The 20,878-nt window shown below is 38.6% G+C and overlaps 1 protein-coding gene and 1 long non-coding RNA gene across 2 annotated transcripts; one reads left to right on the forward strand and one right to left on the reverse strand.

Moving 5' to 3' along the window:
- Nucleotides 1-1,430: 1,430 nt before the first annotated feature.
- Nucleotides 1,431-20,757, reverse strand: LOC119727411. The gene is made up of 4 exons (XR_005270943.1): nt 20,594-20,757; nt 14,076-14,195; nt 10,144-10,278; nt 1,431-9,918 (listed from the first exon to the last, which is right to left on the reverse strand). It is a non-coding gene; the product is annotated as an uncharacterized LOC119727411 (long non-coding RNA).
- Nucleotides 14,419-16,337, forward strand: LOC119727410 (histamine H2 receptor-like). The gene has a single exon (XM_038199277.1). It carries the CDS (start codon nt 15,234-15,236, stop codon nt 16,215-16,217), a length of 984 nt encoding a protein of 327 aa, XP_038055205.1. The 5' UTR covers nt 14,419-15,233; the 3' UTR covers nt 16,218-16,337.
- Nucleotides 20,758-20,878: the final 121 nt, after the last annotated feature.

The raw sequence follows: 20,878 nt of genomic DNA on the forward strand, positions 1-20,878 counted from the left end.
CATGCCATGTACATGTACATGCCATGTACATGTACATGCCATGTACATGTACATGCTGTACATGTACATGCTATGTACATGTACATGCTATGTACATGTACATGCTATGTACATGTACATGCTATGTACATGTACATGCTATGTACATGTACATGCTGTACATGTACATTGCATATTCCATCAGATATATACGACCACATAAAAGCGTCAATTTGTTTATGTTTTCTGGCAGCACCGTTACTAGTTATAAGAACGTCAGATTTTGCAGACAAAATACACTTGTGCCGAGTAAATTTAGGCTATTATTTGGACTTAAATTTAATGCAATAATTCAATTTGCACATTCGAATTTACCAAAGTTTTCTTGGTAGGATTTACAGGTTTTATGAAGTGAGATTTTCTGCCAAAACTTCAACCAACATTTTGGTTGGACAAGTCCAATTTCAAAGCAACTGTTTTCGTATTTCTACCTTGTACTCAGAAAGATAGAATTGTTGTTATTCTTTTAGTAAATGTTGCGCTTATTTTTGTCTCCTTTTTTTGGACAAAGTTTACTTACGTACATTTTGTACAGTAAAGAGTCAACATGTGACATGTCTCAAATAGTCTTGATATATATGGGCAAATACACCGAAACAGTTCGTTCAGTGGAGGAAAGTGATCGCAATATTTTCTTCGTGCCATCATAAATATCTTCAAAACAGCTGTTGCATTTTGCACTCAATGTACATGTACATGTACATGTACATTATTCAATTTGTGCACTCGATGTACATGATGTACATGTTACAATCTAAAACAACCCACACATTTTGATTGGGAGTTTTATGAGAGAGAAATTGGTTGGACTGAAACACATTCGCAGTTTTTCTTTTGGATATCGCTTGATTACACACAGTATTTCAATACTGAGTGATCTCTTTTCTTTTCTACGAACATCTGGCCAAACTCTTCACGAATCATTTTTTTTTCAAACTGACATTAGGCAAACCAAATCAACACACATTTTGTGCACTGAATGAATGCTAGCCTATAATGTCACACATTAGACTTTTGTCAAAGAACATTTTGGGGTTTTTCTTTCTTCGAGGAGTATTTCTGTTTTTGTTTTACTCCCCATTTTCAACCTGATGTGCCCTTCTGAAGAACCATGCTATTTCCTGGTTAATGTGCAGTGGCGTAGCTCATGGGGATGGGCGGGGCCTTCTAACATGTGGAGGGGGCTGTCTGTCCAATTGGACGAAATGGGATCTATCAAAATCCCATGCTCGGCCCATATTTTGGCCAACCCAGATGGGCCCATATATGTACATGTATCAAAAGTAGCCGCCAACCTGTGCGGCAAATGGTAAAGTTAAACCATCAATTTAAATTTGATGTAGGGCCCACATGGACGTATCAAAGGCTTCAATTTGCCCCCTCCCGTTTTCTTGTGGCCCCTCCTTCATTCTAGCTACGCCACTGTTGATGTGGTGGCAATCTGCCCCTCAGCATCCTCAGAAGCTGTGGCATCATCATGACACAGGGACAGCCTTGTCCCGCCATGGCCATCCATGGTCAAGTTTAATTGAAGCTTTCATTAATTCATGCACTGTACAATGACAACATACATCCTCATCTGTTTTGCTTGCTAAACCCACATGTGTATCATGGCATTTGGAGTAAACATACAGGGCGAGTCAAAAAGAAAGTGACCTGGATTAATGATTTTTTTTTCTTAAAAAGCGGTCAAATTTTAAACATCAATGAAAAATGTCTTAATCACTGAAATTGATTCAGGCTTCCTGAGGAACCTATTTATATTAATTTATAGCGGTTTATGGAATGCCATTGGAAGCTATTGAGTGGAGTGATAATTACAGATTACACACAGGCATTGAAATACAAATGAGATTTTGATCATTTGGGTGAAGACTGAAACATTATCTTTTTTTTCTGTCAGATGTTGTGTTTTGAATCTGAGGAACAAGTAAAGTCAACTCTTTTATTTTCCTGAAATAGTGATAACGAGTTTCGTCAGGTTTTTTTTTCAAATTTTCGTTCATTCATCAAGGTGGGAAAACGTCCATGTATTTCATGAGTATTCATCAGTTCGTAGAACGGTAAATGATCAGTGGTGGACAGCTGAATTGTGTGATCTTTTTATTAAAATAGACGTAACTTTGGAATAGAGTACGCAAAATTGCGAGAAATTTTCACACTTACTAGTCAATGACATGTGCTCTATTCCTATGTCATTTTTATGAAATGGAGCAAGCAACGTGTTTTAAAAGCCTTTTTTCTTATTTGGTCACTTTCTTTTTGACTCGCCCTGTATTGCTACATGTCTACATTACAACAGATATTGCACATTTATGCTCACATGCAAACCTAGGCAGGTCCCAGGACAAATTAATGGCAGTTTCTGAGATTGATTCTGCAACAAGACACTTGCTACTGACTCAGAAGGAATTTCAGTGATATTTAGGCATGCAGAACGCAAAACTGGGCAAAAGACTTCCTAGGTTTCTCGACTGACCAAAACGGATTGGATTGAAAATTACACTCACTTTATCTGCACTTTGTTTAGCAAGTGAACTAGACCAACCATTTTGTCTCGCAAACAATATTGAGTGCTCCTGCAGGATTCGAAAATGGAACACTGCCATAATTTAGAATCAAGATGACTGCGTATCAGAAGGATTGACACGGTCGTTTTTGGTTAAGTGAATTGCAAGTTTAAGTTAGTCAAATAAAAGAGCAGAATTTCAAAATAAGGCTCTTTCAAAGTATGCATTTTGTCAGAAACCATTCAATCAGCAAAACTGCCATTCATTTTAAGATTTATCCTGGGACCCGCCCCTTACAACCTATAAGACAAGACTGACCTTTCACTTTTGAAACACTTAAAAGAGGAATGACAAAAAAGAACTAATTTTACAGGCTAAACATGCTAAACCTACATGTTTCTTTCTTGGGACAATGTTATATAATGTATCCTCTTACAGTTACACAGAGCCTGGTGTACCTACATGAACTGAGATTCAACCCAATTGACGTCAACAAAATTAATAAGTCCTAGTTATTTTAGATCTCTCTGAGTATACCCCAGTAAAGGTTAATGGGTATAAAGTAAGGAACACTGTTAAAATGCATGCTTGCAAAAATATTCCATGGAAAAAAGGAAATATTCCTGTCCCAGTTGGCTATCAAGTTAAATTAGTTTGACTCACTTGTACATTAAGTTTATAGAACAAACCCTATAAAGACAAAAAAAACAGCTTGTTTTTTCCCTAGTGGGCTGACTATATTTCTATAAATTATTCAACTGACTTGAACCTTAATATTATTTTCTGGCTAAGAAAATGTGCAAGTTTTCCAATTTCATTTTATCATACTGAGCTGTCCTGAGTTGTTTATTTAAGTGTTTATTTACTCCTTAATTCAGTCATGTCAAAGGCGTCTACTGAACATTATGTGAAGTGTTCAACGTTTTTATTTTTTAGTAATTAGGTTTATGTACCTACATTTGTAATTTGGTTAAATTTATTTTATTTTCCAGATTTTGACCCTACGTACAATTTTGTATAATTTATTTATCACATCATGTTTTATTCGCTGTTCACTGCATTGTACTCATTAATGTTCTCAGAGATGGTCTTTAGCGATATTTACATGAAATGCAATGAATCATTACATATGACAGGGACAAATATTCAGATACTACATGCTCTGCTCAATGTTAAAAAATAATGCATTCAAACTCTGTGACGTCTTTATTTGCTGCAATATTGAATTAAAGAGGTTTGTTGAAGTATGCCTTGAACAGAATTGTTAATATTACCTTTTAGCTTGTTGATAATAACAAATGAAAATACTAAGAGTTGTTTTATCAATTTTAAAGAGACTGAAGAAACTGAAGAGATTGCATATTTGCTTAGAAACCTGCCCTACATTTGTATGTTCGTGCAGCTTTCTTAGTACTAAACGGAATCTAAACTTGACCTGAACAATGACTCAAAAAACCTTTGACTTTTCTTTTTAACCCTTTAGTGACCTTAGCCACCGGAGAACTGAATTGCCAGTGACAAAGGACGACCAGCATTTTCTGATTTTTTTTTAATTGCTGATTAGCTATTTTAGTATTCGAAAAAAAATTACACTTCACATATTTTCCTTGAATAAGAACTGCATTTTCAACAGGATTTTAGTTGGTTTAGCATTCAAATAAGTCCCAATACACAATACCAGCCTAGTCTTCTTCAGTCTGGAAAATGCACGTGGAGAAGTAGCGTTGCACACCGAGAGAGGTATGGTCACTAAAGGGTTAAAGCATGGAGCATAGCTAGTCTTCAGTCTGTGGCAATACCAACATGTGTCCTGAAAGATCTTCACCTTATTTGACAAATGACACACTACCGTTATGCCCCAAAGACCATATTTCTAGAATTTCAGTTTTGGTCAAGTTGAAATTAGATTCAAGTGTGTCAGTTTGATGTAAAGTGCGATGTCACTTTGCACTTTTTATTTTTGCAAAGTCATGAGATAGTGAGAAATAAATTTTAGTCCTCTGCTAGTGAGACAAGATAAATTAATTTCAATGTCAGATTGGTTTCAGCAACCTTTTCAAAGATTCACAATTTTGAGTGTTTGTTTCTTGGCGAGTGGCACCAATTTGGTCTAACTCGGAGCAGACCAATTTTATGGTAGGTTCTGTAAAATCTACTCAATGTTTGACTTCTTTGCAGGAAGATTTACAATTGTCAGATATCAGCCTTGTATTCAATTACTGCTCTCTGATGAGATGTTGAACACAAACGACTTACAGGGAAAGTTTTTCAGGTTCATGTTCTAGTACCGATACACTTAGAGCATAGGATAACTTTCTTCTGAATGGAAGTGTACAACACTGAATTTTCTTTTCTGAGGTAGCGTGCAAAGGTGCAAACTGGCTAATAAGACAAAATACAACTGAGTATTTCAAAGTTTTGATTTAAAGTCAAAGCTAAGGTGAAGATCTTCCAGGACTCGTCAAAGACATTCAAAGTTAAATGTCTTCTTCTTAGTTTTTACAATCAATTGAATAACGAATACTAACAGGTGGACACAATGGCATGGCCTTTGTTTTAACGTCTCATTTCTCACTTAAAAAAATGCATACTGACAGAGAATGAGAATAAAACAATTTCAGTTTTGCGCTGAAAGGAGTCGTGCATCTGAAAAGAGCTTTTGCTTCAAGGCTTTTCAGCTTAATCTGTGTCAATAACAAAGATAGAACTGCTTTTATTGCAAGCCTAGATTTCCAAGGCTTTTTTGAAAGTGCACGTTAATTTCCAATTGCTCAAGAGCACACTTTGATATGGCTCTCGATCACTGCAGACAAGTGAGCAGCTCAGATCACAAAGTCGTGATCACAAAAAGGTCCGCTTAAACAGACCTGGTAGGGGATTTCCCCATGCAACTACCTATCAGGTAGGTGATGAATCTATGGGGGGCTGCAGTGATTGCTCAAGCCCAAGGTTTTATCCAATCATAGGATTGGAGTGCAGAGGTCACAACATTTGACCATGAGTTGAGTAGCAGCACTTTGAGTGCTTGCAGTGAGTGTCGAGTCCAGAAAGTTTACTGAGATTGGTTGAGATGTTTGCGCACCAGTACACTGGTTGCATCTCTGTATGATTGTAGGACTCAATGGGCACTCATAAGAAGAGTATTGACATCTCTTCGGCAATATCAAAAGTTTATGAAGACTGATCAGTTCCTAGAATTGTCATGTCAATGCCTTCGTCCAACTTTGACTACAGATGACAAAAAGCTGACATTTCGTTTCTCTTATTTTTTCAAGCGCCAGATTGAGGCTAATTGGTATTGCCACAGACTGAAGACTATAATGCACAATACTGTTTTCCTGTAATGCAGACAGATAGCGTTTACTCCTAGCCATGAGATACACATGTTACCGTTGGGTTTAGCAAGCAATGAGGATGTACACAGTGCATGAATTCATTCTACAAACTTCAATTAAACTTACCATGGATCCATCTGGCAGGACTGGCTCCCTGTGTCTGACACCACAGCTTCTATTTGTTAGGATGCAGGGGGCCTTTTTGTCCACCACATCTTCCATCTGGCCAAGAAGCAGCATGGTTCTCCCCCTCTGCACACCAGGACTTCTCCCCTACAATTGGAAGAGTTTGGCCTTCTCTCCTTTTTTTTCAAAGTTTCTTAAAATTTTCTCTCAGTTTTTCTTTCGTACAGCAGTTTTGATGATAAATATGATGGCAATAGCCCATTCTTTGCTTTTTTAATTTAATGAGAATTTGTTTCCTCTGTGTTTTTAAAAGAGCGTTGAATTTTTAAAAGTCTCTTTTAAAGTTGCTTTGAAGTGAGGATGATTTTCTTCTTCGTTTTTTTCTCTTTTTTTACGACACCAAAATTTCGCCTTTTGAATATTTCAGGCAGAGAAGCTGCCATTTTTTAAATTTGGAAATTTTGTATATCACTTGCTTATGTTTATCAAGTTAAGATTCGTATGCTGCCAAAAACACAAATATTATTTGCAAACTCATTTTTTAAAGTGATACATTAGATGCTGAATTTAGAACAGATTTGACGTTTGATTCAGTTAATTTTAACGATTTACTTTTGATATTTCCTTATTTTTATCCGTGCATGTCTAAGATTTGAACACACTCTATGAGAGAACTGATTGTACATGATGACACAATAAAAGGCAATGAGATTTCAGAGTTATACCATGGAAGTTATTCACATAAATAGCGGCTGAAACACCTGTCCGAAAATCAAACCGCATTGAAGAACATCAGATATACCAGCAACAGTACCCATTTGTTAGCAGATCATTTGGATCAACATGATGCCATGGAACTATTGAAATGCAAGCGGGACATCAAGAGAAGATGCTCGATTGATCTCTAGATTTGCAATCTCCAGAGTTATAGATGGTACATAATTTCCACAGCAACACTCGGTAAAGAAACAGCCAAAAAGACATCTCCTTTGCAGAAAGGCAAACTAATTGTCAAAGTTCAAAAGGGTCCTTACCATGTTGAAGTCGACCAAGTCATCCACGATTATCCAGACCACAAGATCAGGAAGCTAGCACACACCTTGAACAACCAACCACTCGTCAATGCAGACAGGGGCAACTCACCAGACGAGCCGGCATCTGCGGGCGGGGAACACCACACGTGCACGCCCCGGGGGGACTTGCATGCGTTGGGCTCGAGTATATCAGAACATTGCCTGTTGGTTAAACGTCAAGTATATTGGTTGGTTACTCAACAAATTATCATAAAAGACTATGGAATGTACATGTATGTACAGCCAGCACTGGAAGCATCATTTTTTTCTGTTTGTTTTTTAGAGCGAGGATATTGTTTTGATCATTGGCACTCAGTAAGTAATGAACAGTGGTTTAGCATTTGTTTTTGTATTGCTTGACAAATGAACAAGTAAAAACTGCTTTCTTGAGGTTGTCAACATGCGCACTTGGTGGAAAAACAGCTTCGTGAAAAGGAAACTTTCAAATAACAGTTATTTTTGTGATTTTCTGAGTGTTTGTGCTTTGAAATTGAAAATACGCAGTTTGCAACTTTTTGGAAAATGTGCAATTAACGCCAATATTTTTCATTCGCAGCCAAACTTTGTCTTAATACATTGGACCAGTGCTGACTATACTTGATAAACAAAAGCTGGGTACAAGATTGGCATGGCTGCTGATAGTGGTAGCTAAGTTATGATGTACTGGAAAATGCATCAAGGATTTCGAAAACTCATTTCTGAAGACAAATTTGAAGATACAGAAACAAAAAAGTTAATTTTGTATATTTGTGGGCAACATTGGATTTTTGACAGAGTATTTCCAGCTCATAGTTTTACTGCAAGGAAATTTGGGCTTTTGAAAATCTAAAACAGTTTTTGATTTAAATTTGAACCAAATTTTAGTCTAAATGAGACATTTTGGGTTCAATAAAGCAAATATCAAAAGTTTGGTTCAAAGAAGTGGGTTCAAATTATTTGTAAACATAGTTTGTTTTTAAAGAATGTTGTTAGAGAGAAAACAATCTTGCACCCAGCTATTACCAATCAGGCAATGTCATAAAGAAATGTTTCAGATTAAAATATCAATTAATCGAACGTAACCAGCTCTCTCTGTTATAAACATTGTACCATAAACATTTGTCTACGACAGGATTTCTGCATTTTGAGCAGTCCTTGGTTTTAGCGAATCTTGTCCAAGAAATTGTTTGATTCTTTCAAGAAAGCACCGAAAAAGAATGCAACTTTACAAAATTGAAATGCAGCGCTTTCCCCTCTTTTTTGCAGTAAGTGACCGTTTCAAGCTAATGAATAGAACTGAATTTGGTCAATGAAACCATTGCCTTATCACTTTTATGAACCGTGCCTGAACAACTGACTGCCGTGAGAGGCTGGTTACGTGGCATTTGTAGAGGCCTCTCCTCCATCTTCATGAACTGTGGTTTGATTTGATCTCAGCTATGAGTGCCATCAATCATAGATTCACCAAAAGAATATTATGGTTTGAGGGCTATTGTGCAACAATTTTCTTTGCAGACAATGTTTTAGAGGATCATGTCCATTTTTTTTTTTTACATGATGACTTTTGTGCTAATTCATCATCAAACATTGTGAACGACAAATTTTGCATCAGCTTTTCAATATTTTTGACATCTTTCAAACTGTGGTTACCCGAGGCAACCCAATCAGCATAAAGGCCACAGAGGTGATTTCTGAAGACCTGTAGTGAACTAAAGGAAAGAGAGACCTCTACTTCTTAAATATAAGAACTTCCGTTTCAAAAGAGTTCCGTTTCAAAAGAGTTCTGTGTCAAGACTTCCATTCCAAAAGAGTTCCATTGCAAAAGAGTTCAATGGCAGAAGAGTTCCGTGTCAAAAGAGTCTTGTTTCAAAAGAGTTCCGTTTCAAAAGAGTTCGGTTTCAAAAAGTTCCATTTCAAAAGATTTCTGTGTCAAGACTTCCATTCCAAAAGAGTTCCATTGCAAAAGAGTTCAATGGCAGAAGAGTTCCGTGTCAAAAGAGTTCCGTGTCAAAAGAGTTCTGTTTCAACAGAGTTCCATCTCAAAAGAGTTCTGATTCAATAAAATTCCATTTCAACAGAGTTTCGTGTTAAAAGAGTTCCATTTCAAAAAAGTTCCATGCCAATATAGTTTAAGCTCAAGAGAGTTCCATTTCACGAGAGTTCCATTTCAAAAGAGGCTTTCATTTCCAAAGAGGTCTTTACAAGTTTCTGCCAGATCGCAATCAATTGAGTCTGGCAGAGACTGGTAAAAAAAGACCTCTGGTGTATGACACGTATCATTCCCATATCATTTCTCAACAGTCCTGGAAGCCCTTGGTGTGACTGGCGAAAGCATGCAGCTCAAGAGTTGGGCATCCTTGGAGTCACTCTTTGTCCAGTTGGAGAAAAACACAGCTCTTCAAGCAGTTCCTGCAGACCTTCCACTTGTTTGGCAAAAAATGAGAAGCAGCAACTCATGGCACTGTGAGATTGAGAGTCTAAAGGCAACTGAGTTTTGGAGGAAGTCAATTCGAGTGAGTTCAGGTCTTGCGGTGTAGCTGCTGAATTCCATACAGGCAATAGGGATGTACAGTAGAAGGGAACATGTGTGTGGTATTGATCAATGGTACCCCATGACATCCAAACGAGACATATCTCCTGTTCGTCGCAGACTGTGTCCATGTAGCTCATCAGATCAACTGTTGAATAGTTTGCTGTTCAGTGAGCAGCCTGCTGCAGTGATGTCCGGCAACGTGTGAAGAAGTAGGATTTCTCTTGACCATACATGTAGAGATAAGAGCGTCCTCAAAGTAAATGGATGGGCTGGTGGGGAGCTAACCACTGCTGATTTGCATGAGTGGTGCTGAGTCACAGAATCTGTGTGTCAAATCAGACAAACAAACAATAGAAGGATATATGCAATTGGTTTGTGTACATCTAATGAAATCTACCACAGTCTATCCTAGAACAGAAGTCTGTTACATTTTCTACCCATTTTTGCTCAAATGATGTGTTGTCAGACTAGTTTTATACAAAGTTACCAAATTCTTACATCACATAAAAACTATCACCATTCACCAGCAAGCAAGTACATGTACTTACCCTGTGTCTTTGGTTCCTGTGACTGCCATGATACTCGACAGTTGATGGACAGTTGTGAAGATTGGGTGCCTGGGTGGATACATCTAACAGCTGCAGGTGGGTTGGTGACTGGTGATTGTCTTGAGGATAATTGATCTGTAATGAAGTAAGTTCAAAACAAGATATTAAAACACGTAGGCCTATATTAGTTTTTAACCAATTTCAAATGCATGCTCATGACTCATCCTGTAATTCTCAGGAGAAATTTGGAGAGAGTTTGTCTTGAAATGATTGCAGGATTTTTTTAGGTCATGCTTTGTGCACCTGTGGCCTTTTTTTAAAGGGTCACTGCGTCCTGAAATCCCTGAAATTCTCATAGTTTGAAAAAAAATGAAGAAAACCAGATTTTGAAATCTCTGATTTCTCCCAGCACCAGGGTTCTAGCCAGGGTGAAATTATAGCGTAGGGGTAATTTCGGTCCGACAACTAATGCGAACGCGAAGCGCTTACGGCGTGGGGTCCCGGGCCCGCTTAAGGGCCCCGGAAAATTTTGGACTCTAGATGCTCTGTGGTGCAATCTGAGGCGATTCCCTGATTTTTTTTTCAGCAGAAGTGTTAAAAATTTTAAGAAAATGTGTTTTAATTGTTTCAATGATACTCTTGCTCCTGTAAAGTTTTTTCTGTTTTCAAATTTTAGAGCGTTTACAATGTATAAATTGTTCCGAGATCAATGCTTTCTGATGTTTAACCATTTTTAGATGTTCCTCAATGTTTCATTAAAAAAAATGAGATTTATTAAGTGCGAGAACAAATCGCATGAACATTTCATATTCATGAAACGATTCATTGCATTCAAGTTTGAAGTCAGTGTAATTTAATCAATCTAAAACTAAATCAGGGAGTAATTAGGCATGCATTTACAAGGTTTTACATGGAGGAATAAGAATCATCTCATTCTCATGAGACACTGACAGCCAGTGTTGTAGTCGAGACCGGATAGTCCGAGACCGAGACCAAGACCGAGACCTGAAGATTCGAGACCGAGACCGAGACCGAGACCAGCCCCTTCAAGGCGGATCGAGACCGAGACCGCTGATAATAAATAACAATAGTCAAAATAAAAAAACAAGACACGTTATTATACGTAGTTGGAAAATGTAACCCTTCTATTCACAAAGAATACAGACCAAAATTTTGACCAGTGGCAGTGTTGACAAATTGATCGATACATGACACCTTACATGTACTTGAGTAAAAAGTAGTTACACTTAAGAAATATGGGCTTTGACATGTTGTCTGCACCCAATCATGACAAAAGTAAAAAGTTAAATGTAGATGTTTCATCTGTTATACAAAATGTAGGAACTCGGATCCTAAACTCCACAGTCACCCCTTGGTTTCAGCTATGACTTCTAACGGATATTTAAAGATGCAATTTTAATTTTACATTGTGCCTCTTTTTTCCTAAAATAAATATAGGACTTAACTTCTAACAAGACTTGTGTACTTGATTTTAAAAAATGGAATTAATTTTTTAATTTCTGTCATAGAATGTGGACTTGTACATGTAGACTTGTACATGTAGAACCACAAGTTGCGAGGTGGTAGCCAGAATGTGCCAGATATGGATTTTTAATTTTTTTTTCTGAACGGGATTTTAATTTTTGAGGAATAATGGGGTACTTCAAAATGAGCAGCCAGAAAATGGGGTCTCATCATACACTCTCATGGCAACAGTGAATGGTAACTGGTAAGAGTGTGTGAGTTCAATGCTGGAAAATCAGGTAGAAAAATTTACTTTTTCTTCAAAATACTGTCCCAAATTAAAGAGAACATTGTGTGGGGTCGAAAATATAACTAATTTGAAGCACCTCATTTATTATCAGAATACAAAATGCAAGTGATTACGCCCACAGGGGTGGGCTAAACTACACAATCCCCGACAATGGTTGACCCTTGCATAAATTGTTACAAGTTCATACTTTGCTTTATGTGCCCGACTCAACAGATAAATGCCGAACTTGCTCCAAATCGTTCAGTGACTGGTACTGCTGCAGCTTTACATGTACTTTGGGGACTTTCCAACGTGCATTCGAGTCCGGCAAACCGACCACGATATATAACAAGCTTGATCTACGGGCTAGCAAATGTTTTAACTAACAACGGTACTGAACGAAGTGAACACAAAGTAATCGATCGAGCTGTAAAAGCCACATATTGCTGGTCTCGACCCGAGACCAGCCAAAATATCAAGACCAAAGGGGACCGAGACCGAGACCAAGACCGAGACCACAGCTTCCGAGACCGAGACCAGCAAAAAGTGGTCTCGAGACCAGTCTCGAGACCGAGACCGGTCTCGAGACCTACAACACTGCTGACAGCCCAGTTTCAATTTCAAGAAGCCTTGTAGCGTTGCCGTAGCAGTAGGCCTAGTTCAATTTTAAATTTGTAAATACAACCAGCTGCAGGAAGAGAAATTGTACAACCATGGAGGTCTCAGACAGAAAAAGTCATCGGCGATTGCAATTTCAACAATGTGAAGGAGAAATCTCATTTTTGTTATGTTAAAAAACATAATTGTAGATAATGACGATGAGAAATAATCACCAGGAATTGCTTCCTATCCCGGCCGCGGCCCCGGCCCGGCTTGGGGGCCGGCCCACGCCGGTTAACTACGCGACCAAATTTCCCCTCAGCATTTGAGAAAGCAACGCATTCGTGGATCGCTAAAAAACTTGCTTTTTTGCAATACTTGCTGATTGGTTTTGTTCAAAGAACAAACAGATCCCTTTTTACTACAAAACTTATCAAACTGTTACATGTATCAGCAACGAGTAGTGGTCTGAAAATCCAAAATTTTGGACAGCGACATTCTTCGAGAAAAATTCTTCACGTGCAGCCATCTTCATGGACGGATCCGTCGATATCGTAGGGGTGCTTTAACCTTTCTTTGGACATTGTTTCTCGAATAAATCTTTTTCGAAAATTATGTTCCGACGTTGAAGAACTTATTTTCAAATAGTGAAATGTTTCAGACTTGACAAAAAGTATTATTTGTAATTTTGAAACAGTTGCACTGCTTGTAAATATTGACCTTAGGAAAGCACACCAGATACCGCAAAATGTTGGTGACAGGTACGTCCGTACAGAGCGCTGTATCTACGCAGCACAAAACAGCACATGCTTATAGCTTTCATAGCGAATACGTGTACGTATTATGTTCATAATGAATGGCGCATAGCAGCTAGCACCACGGTAGGATATCGTACGGGGTACATGCGGTTGGATCTTTGTTTATACATGTATCGCTGTGTCGTACGGCCAGTGCGCAATGCTCAAAGTCGCTGCGCTTGTATACAACAAACAAAATTGGGAGCAGATTTTTTTTATCGCAACAAAAATGTATAGCGTAGCGGTAGCGTAGCGGTAGCGTAGCGGTAGCGTAGCGGTGCGATTTAAGCGTAGGGCTTATTTCAGAAAGCGTAGTGGGTGCTTGCACTATTTGATGCCTAGCTAGAACACTGCCTACCACTATAAAACACCTTGTCAAAAATGTTTAATCCTTAAATTAAAGGACACCATTCTCTGCTAAACGCAGCAATTTGCAACATTTGTCAAAATGACAAGCCTGATCAGTGTACATTGCGTACGCGTAGCAATAACCATCAGGTCAAAACTCTTTAAGACAAAACTGCCTCAGAGTCTGTGAGCACACCATGATACCATCCCTGCATACATGTACAAATGTACATTACCAGCGCGTCTGTACATGTATCTGGTAATGCCGTGTGGACAAATAATTGTCCCTTGGGTTTACTAAGAACATTTTTGCCAATGGAGGAAAAAAGCAAAATCTTCCTGTCAAAAGGCTGTCATGCCTGTACGGTAGGTTGATTCTAACATGAGACATGTCCCACCTGTATGGTAGAGAGACATAATACAAGTCTGCTTACATTTTGTTTGTTGGAGTGACAGGTATGAGATGAGATGACTGAGCACTGAGCTGGTGAAGAAAGCAGGAATGATGGACATCTTGAGCGTAGGAAGACGAACGGTGAAGGCAATCATACAACCTGCAAATGACAACACAAATGGAAATTGACAAGATTATTAGAAAATGTAAGAAATATTTTAACAGTTGAAATGTTCATGGGTGATTAATTAGTCAGTTGCAGCGTTTGGGGAGGACACATTTATCCCTCATGTGGAGTCCAGGACACTCCCATCCCCATATGCACATCCTCAGACTTTGTTTTCTCCAGCAGGTGCAATTAACTTCTACTAGAGAGACGTTACAAATATCTTAATTGACAGTGACACTGATTGCCTGTTTGATGGTGTTAACTAGAAAAACGCTACATGAAGGTACACATCGAAAGTTTAAGTAGTCTATGGACATTGTATCCTGACATATGTGCAATGTATCAGCCACACTGCTACAAAAGAAATCAGTAGATTATCTGAACAGTAATAAAGACTCACTAAACGTCTGTGAAATCACAACTGAGTGACAGGTACTTCCTGAAGATGATGGGAACAATGTCAGTAAAAGCTACATGTAAGTCCTCAAAAAAACAAAAAAACAAAACCAGAAGCAGAACCTTTTTTTGGGCTTTATCAAGTACTCGCTTAATTGTTAGCTGTTTACCAAAGAAGAATGAATGACAATTTGACAGCCTCTTCCTGTATGTGATGAGATTTTAATTATACCAACAGCCACACTGTCATATAGGCCTTATACAATGTGTAGAACAAGAATATAATGAGGCACCGTATTTCCACAGCTCACATTACCTTTGATTTGCAGTGGTTTGAGTGACTAATTCAGGCTGTACATATTTTATCAACTTCGAAAATGCAATTTGGATCTCATGCCATGGGTTACAAGATTGACTAGGAGCTGAAAAGAAGTGCTATTTACAGTTCTTCAGTACTGTCCTCAAAACCGTTACTGCTACAGTTGAATACAAGTTATTCCATCTGAGTTTCTTCATCTGTCTCTTGTCGATTACATTTACTGTTTCATACGTGTAAATCCTCCTACACAAGAAAAACAGGAAAACAACTGACTTGAAACTGACTTTTAGTTTTGTTGACAACTCAAATCAACAATGGTAAGCAGCGTAAGTGCAGACACCACTGCAAATACTGCAATGGAGGGAGATATTACGTCAAACTCAGAAAAATCTTTGGAGATTTTTGTTGGTATTTTTTTGACCATAGTAGTACTGCTGAATTTTTTGCTGAATCCACTGATGTTGTGCGTCTTGTATCGAGTCACTACTATTCAGACAACCACCAAGATTTTCATGGCTTCTCTGACAGTGTCTGACATATGTTCAGGAATACTCTGGTTTATTAGAGTGCCAGGATTGTTTGCTGGTAATTGGCTGTTGGGGGAATTTCTCTGTTCAGCGTCAGGTGTCATTGGATATACATTTCAAGTCATGAGTTTTCTTTCACTTGTACTTCTAACTGTGGATCGTTATATTGCAATTTGTCGTCCTCTACGCTACCCTACACTTATGACAGTTCTCAGATCAAAGATTCTCGTCTCTGCTACATGGACAATAACTGTGATACTCGGTATTCTGATTTATGGGAGTTATGATCAAAGAAGGATCCAACAAGATGGGTCTCATCATCTTTGCTCATGGAGATTAAACAACTGGAGAGCATACATTGCTCTTACTTCAATCTTTCTTGCACTAATTACAATATGTATTCTGTATGTACGTATTTCCCTCATAGCTCGCAATCAAGCCAGACGCATTGCTGCTGAAAACCAAGCAGGCAATGGTCAAGGTGGACAGAGAATAAACACCAGATCAACCACCACCATCATCATCATAACAGGGACTTTAATCATCACCTGGATTCCATCTGTAATCCTGTATGTCATCTCACTTGCAGCAACTTCTTCCACCTACACCATCTATTTACTAACCTACTTTGTTAACACCTGTGTCTTGTCAAATACTTGGCTTAATGTCATTATTTATTACTTAAGGAACAGGGATCTTCGTCAGACATTACGTGCCTTACTATCGGATTGGTGTCACAGGTTGTTTCATACATTACATGTACATGTATAGAGACATATTAATGTTCTTAAAATCTTTGAATTGTCGAAATTCATCATTAATTTTCTGCTACGTGTTAATGAATGTACCATTTGTAAACTAACATGTGATTCATTTTTGTTGTTAATTTAACCCTCCTGCTGCTGAAAATGTCACAAATGGTCACAACTTCCTTCCTCTCCCCCTGGCATACTCTGAACAAACCAATGGGTCACTCCACCAATATTGACCCAAGTCATAACAAGGCTCAGAATGTACATTTTCATAGGAGGGTTTTAATGTTTTTAATGCGTTCTTAGTTCTTAACTGTGTAAGGTAGTTAGATGCTTAATTACTAATAATTAGGTAGGGTTAGAGGCGTCTGTCTCTGGGAAAGATCGAGACATCACCGATGTCAGCAGGGTTAGGCTTAAGTATTATATTCTCCCTGCTGGCGACACAGACCTATTCCTATACTGTGGTTTGGGTACTGGCACGGTGACATGACATATTAATCCTTTGAGTCTTTTTAAACCGTAGTTAATCGTAGTCACTGTTATGGACTATTGACCACTAGTATACAAAAGGCGCATTTTGTTAAAAATTTATTATAATTATTTTTAATTATTAAGAGTTGCTATCAAACTAGAAAATGTGTCATTTTTGAAATAATACCGATATCAAACTTATACATGAATAGAGTACGGTACCATAAAATCATGTAGTCTGGTTACAGTTGTGCATACTACGGTATGTACCTGCCACTGCATCATAAACTAAGCTGTTGATAATCTATTAACCAAAGTCATGCTATTTTTAACATGTGAAAACCAAACTTAAAGGATATAGAAATGTAAGGTTTCATAGAGAAGCAAGAACTGAGTGTTACAGTGTATGCTGCAATGGAAGATGTACAATGTTTTATGTAAACTGTGTTACTACAATGTACATGTACATGTACATGTAAGGTACATGTAGCACATTCAAAAATATTGTGCTTTAGTGGTGCCTAATTCTAATCTGGTAGAGTTTAGCCTACAGGTGCTACATGTAGTATGATCATCCAGCATGTACATGTACAGGTAACTCACGCAAACATTCCCGACATGTGGGCTAGATAAAACTTTTGTATGTACAGTATTGAATAATGCATTTTTATGTTGCGAATTAGAAGAATCTCAAACTTAGGGAGTGTGATCTTTGTTTTTTGTCGTAAACCTATAGTTTAATTGATGAGCCATGCGTAATAAATTCAGCAGTTCAATATAATTGAACACTGCACTAGCCTACGACACCACATACTAAATATTAATTTATGTGATTCAATTTTGGTCATTTGCAGCTTTCCTTTGCTAGTATCGATTCTTTTTGCCAATTCCGTCGATTCCGCCCAGCACCACTCCTAAGCTATAGGCCTACCAGTATCGATTAATTTTCTAGCAGATGTATATCCACGCACTAGCTAATGGCGCAAAGGGCACAGCCTAATGTGACATACAGGTAGGTGCCATTTCTCTACAGCAACAACAACAGCAGCAAATTAATGTGGAGTAAAAGTAACCAAGGATAAAAAAAATGAATTAATCTTTGGCCATTACACATTCCGTTTTAATACATGTACATATTTCTGGGAATATCAACAAGTACATTAGCCCCATAAATGTGGCCTATTTACTGGACTGCCTCCGTAAACATAGGCCACACATCCACATGTACAAAAACGTTGCCAAATTTTAATTTTCACATTTAGGCTTAGTTTGTAGGATTTTTTTGCTTTAGAAGCATACTCACCCTCTTTATAGGCTAGTCAGAAAGTGCTGCCTTTTTCAGATGTCTAATTTTTGTGAAATTTCATGTTGAAATTTTGATATGCAAACGTGTAAAAATGAATCTGGAAATTTCAAAAAAAATATACATCTGAAAAAGGCAGCACTTTCTGATTAGCCTATAAAGAGGGTGAGTATGCTTCTAAAGCAAAAAAACCTACAAACTAAGCCTAAATGCGAAAATCAAAATTTGGCAAAGTGCGACACGTTTTTGTACATGTGGATGTGTGGCCTATGTTTACGGAGGCAGTCCAGTAAACAGGCCACATTTATGGGGCTACAAGTACATGTGCTAAAAAGTCTATACAAAACAGGCATATGCAAACACCCCCCCCCCCCAGCCCGACCCAAAAAGCATGAAACAGATCAAACAGATCATTTTAAAGACGTTCTGTTCTGCCCTTTCCAGATCTAGGATTTGAAAGCCCAGTTAATTTAATGAGCTTTCTTTAAATTAAGAGTAAAACAATCAGTCATGTTCTTTTTCAGCAACTGAATTTTGAACACAGTTTTAAAATTGTGTCCACTGACCACAGCATCACATTTAAATTAGATAGTGGATATTTTGCCGGAGGTAATGACGGCAAACTAACGATTACTAAAGGTTTGCCGGCGGCAATCCATATCAACAGAGGGCGCTGTACTCTTTAAAATAGGGCTGAATTATAAGTTGACAATTATAAGATATATTTTATACATGCAACAAATTTGGTAGTTAGGCCTCCTTTAGCCCCACTAGTGTGGCCGTCGGTATGCTGCGCTGAATCTAAGGCCACACACCGTGGTCCGCGCACTACTGAGGACGTTTTCATAAAATTTGCAGGGAATTTCTTACATATAGTTGTATTCTACGATGTCCCATCTATCACTTCTGGGATGCTTAGGTGTAATGATGTTCAATTTTCCGAGATATTCTTGAATCTTTCTGGAGCCCATATGCACTCGTGAAACGTCCGGTGATGGCAGCCATTTTGAATGTGACAAGAAATGACCTCAAGCTGTGATGTCGCGTTTATGCAAATTGCTTGTCGAGCGAGGGCGCGAGTTGCAAATGCGACAGCTGTTTCCTGTGCCGTAGATCCTGAATAGAGATCAGTGCACGTGGCCCCCAGACGATAAATGCATGGTACAGGAAACAGCCGTCGCATTTGCAACTCGCGCCCTCGCTCGACAAGCAATTTGCATAAACGCGACGTCACAGCTTGAGGTCATCTCTTGTCACATTCAAAATGGCTGCCATCACCGGACGTTTCACGAGTGCATGTGGGCTCCAGAAAGATTCAAGAATATCTCGGAAAATTGAACATCATTACACCTAAGCATCCCAGAAGTGATAGATGGGACATCGTAGAATACAACCATATGCAAGAAATTCCCTGCAAATTTTATGAAAACGTCCTCAGTAGTGCGCGGACCACGGTGTGTGGCCTTAGGTTCAGCGCAGCATACCGACGGCCACACTAGTTGGGCTAGGCCTCCTTTTGTGTTTTGATACCTCAGTGATAAAACACCCCCACTTTTCAAAATCAGGAACAAAACATTCACAACTTTCCCCGGTGTTCAAAACACCCATCAAAGTAAAGCTGATTTCATCATCTTCATTTTCTGTTCAATATTTTTGGGGTAATCCATTGACTTTTGGAAGAAAATTTCAAGTGATGTGACCCGATGCATATGCAACATATCTGAGAGAATGTCAAGTCAGTAACCCATGCAGTTACTCTGCAAATCGTGCGTAGGCTATTGTGTTCTTTTCTTACCTGAGGCTTCAGAATATTTGTTTTAAAACCAAAATTCGAATTTCATTAATTTCGAATTCATTTCCTTATCATGTCATGCATGTCATGCATGGGTTTATTTCTAATTTTATATTTCGAAGTGGCTATCGTTACGGCACTCGTTGTTTAGCGCCCTCTACGATATTTTTTTGATACGCACGCAGGTATATAATTATTTGTTTCCACACGTTTTATCGAGCAGTGCGCCAGCTCAGCTGATAGAGGTAAGGATTTTGCACCGCGAGGTTGCGGGTTCGAATCTCAGTTTTGCACTCGAATTTTTTTCCTTTTCTAACCTGAGGCTTTGGAGGATTTTTTTTAAAAGGGAAATAAAGTCCGAATTTCATAAAGTTCAAATTCACTTTTTTCCTTCTAATTTTATATTTTCTTGTCATGTTTTTTTATAAAAGTTGCCAGGTTGCAGTCTACCGTAACGATAGAAAATGGGAAATGCGTTACGGCTGCCGTAACAATAGCCACTGCGTTTATATTTTCTTCCTCATGGTTTAAGAAAAGTAGGGCCTACAGTCCACTCCAAAACGCCATAGCGTACACCCATATGCAAATGTCATTTGGGAGAAAAAAATTCGTGACCGGTACACCAATACCATATTATATACGGCCCGTCAGCCTAGGTGAGGGAACCATGCCCACGGCCCACACCAGCCATGCCAGCATGACCAGGCAAACGCTTGGGAATGTCGTCCGGAAACTGGGCAACATGCTGGTTTTCACCATGCCGGTCCATGCATTAGGTTTTTAAAATATTACAACATAATAATACTAAACTCCTGTGTCTACTTACCTCGTTGGGGTGATCTTGCTCGTACGTTCCATATATTTCCATGCCCAGGAATCGTCAAATGCATCACAAATTACCCCAAAACAGAAACCAAAATTATGTGATTGTGAACACGTGAATTTTCCAATCGACAGCCATTTTGAATATGCGCGCGCAGGCCGCAGCCTGTGTTCGCTGGTGCCACGTGCCACGCGCGAAATTGCTATTAAAACAGGTTACCAGTGCCAGGGTTTTATTGGTCTTTCTCTGCGGACTCGGAAACTTTAGATTGGCGGATCAATCTACCAG

This window comes from Patiria miniata, unplaced genomic scaffold (assembly GCF_015706575.1).
Source record: "Patiria miniata isolate m_02_andy unplaced genomic scaffold, ASM1570657v1 HiC_scaffold_20, whole genome shotgun sequence".
NCBI classification, from domain to species: domain Eukaryota; kingdom Metazoa; phylum Echinodermata; class Asteroidea; order Valvatida; family Asterinidae; genus Patiria; species Patiria miniata.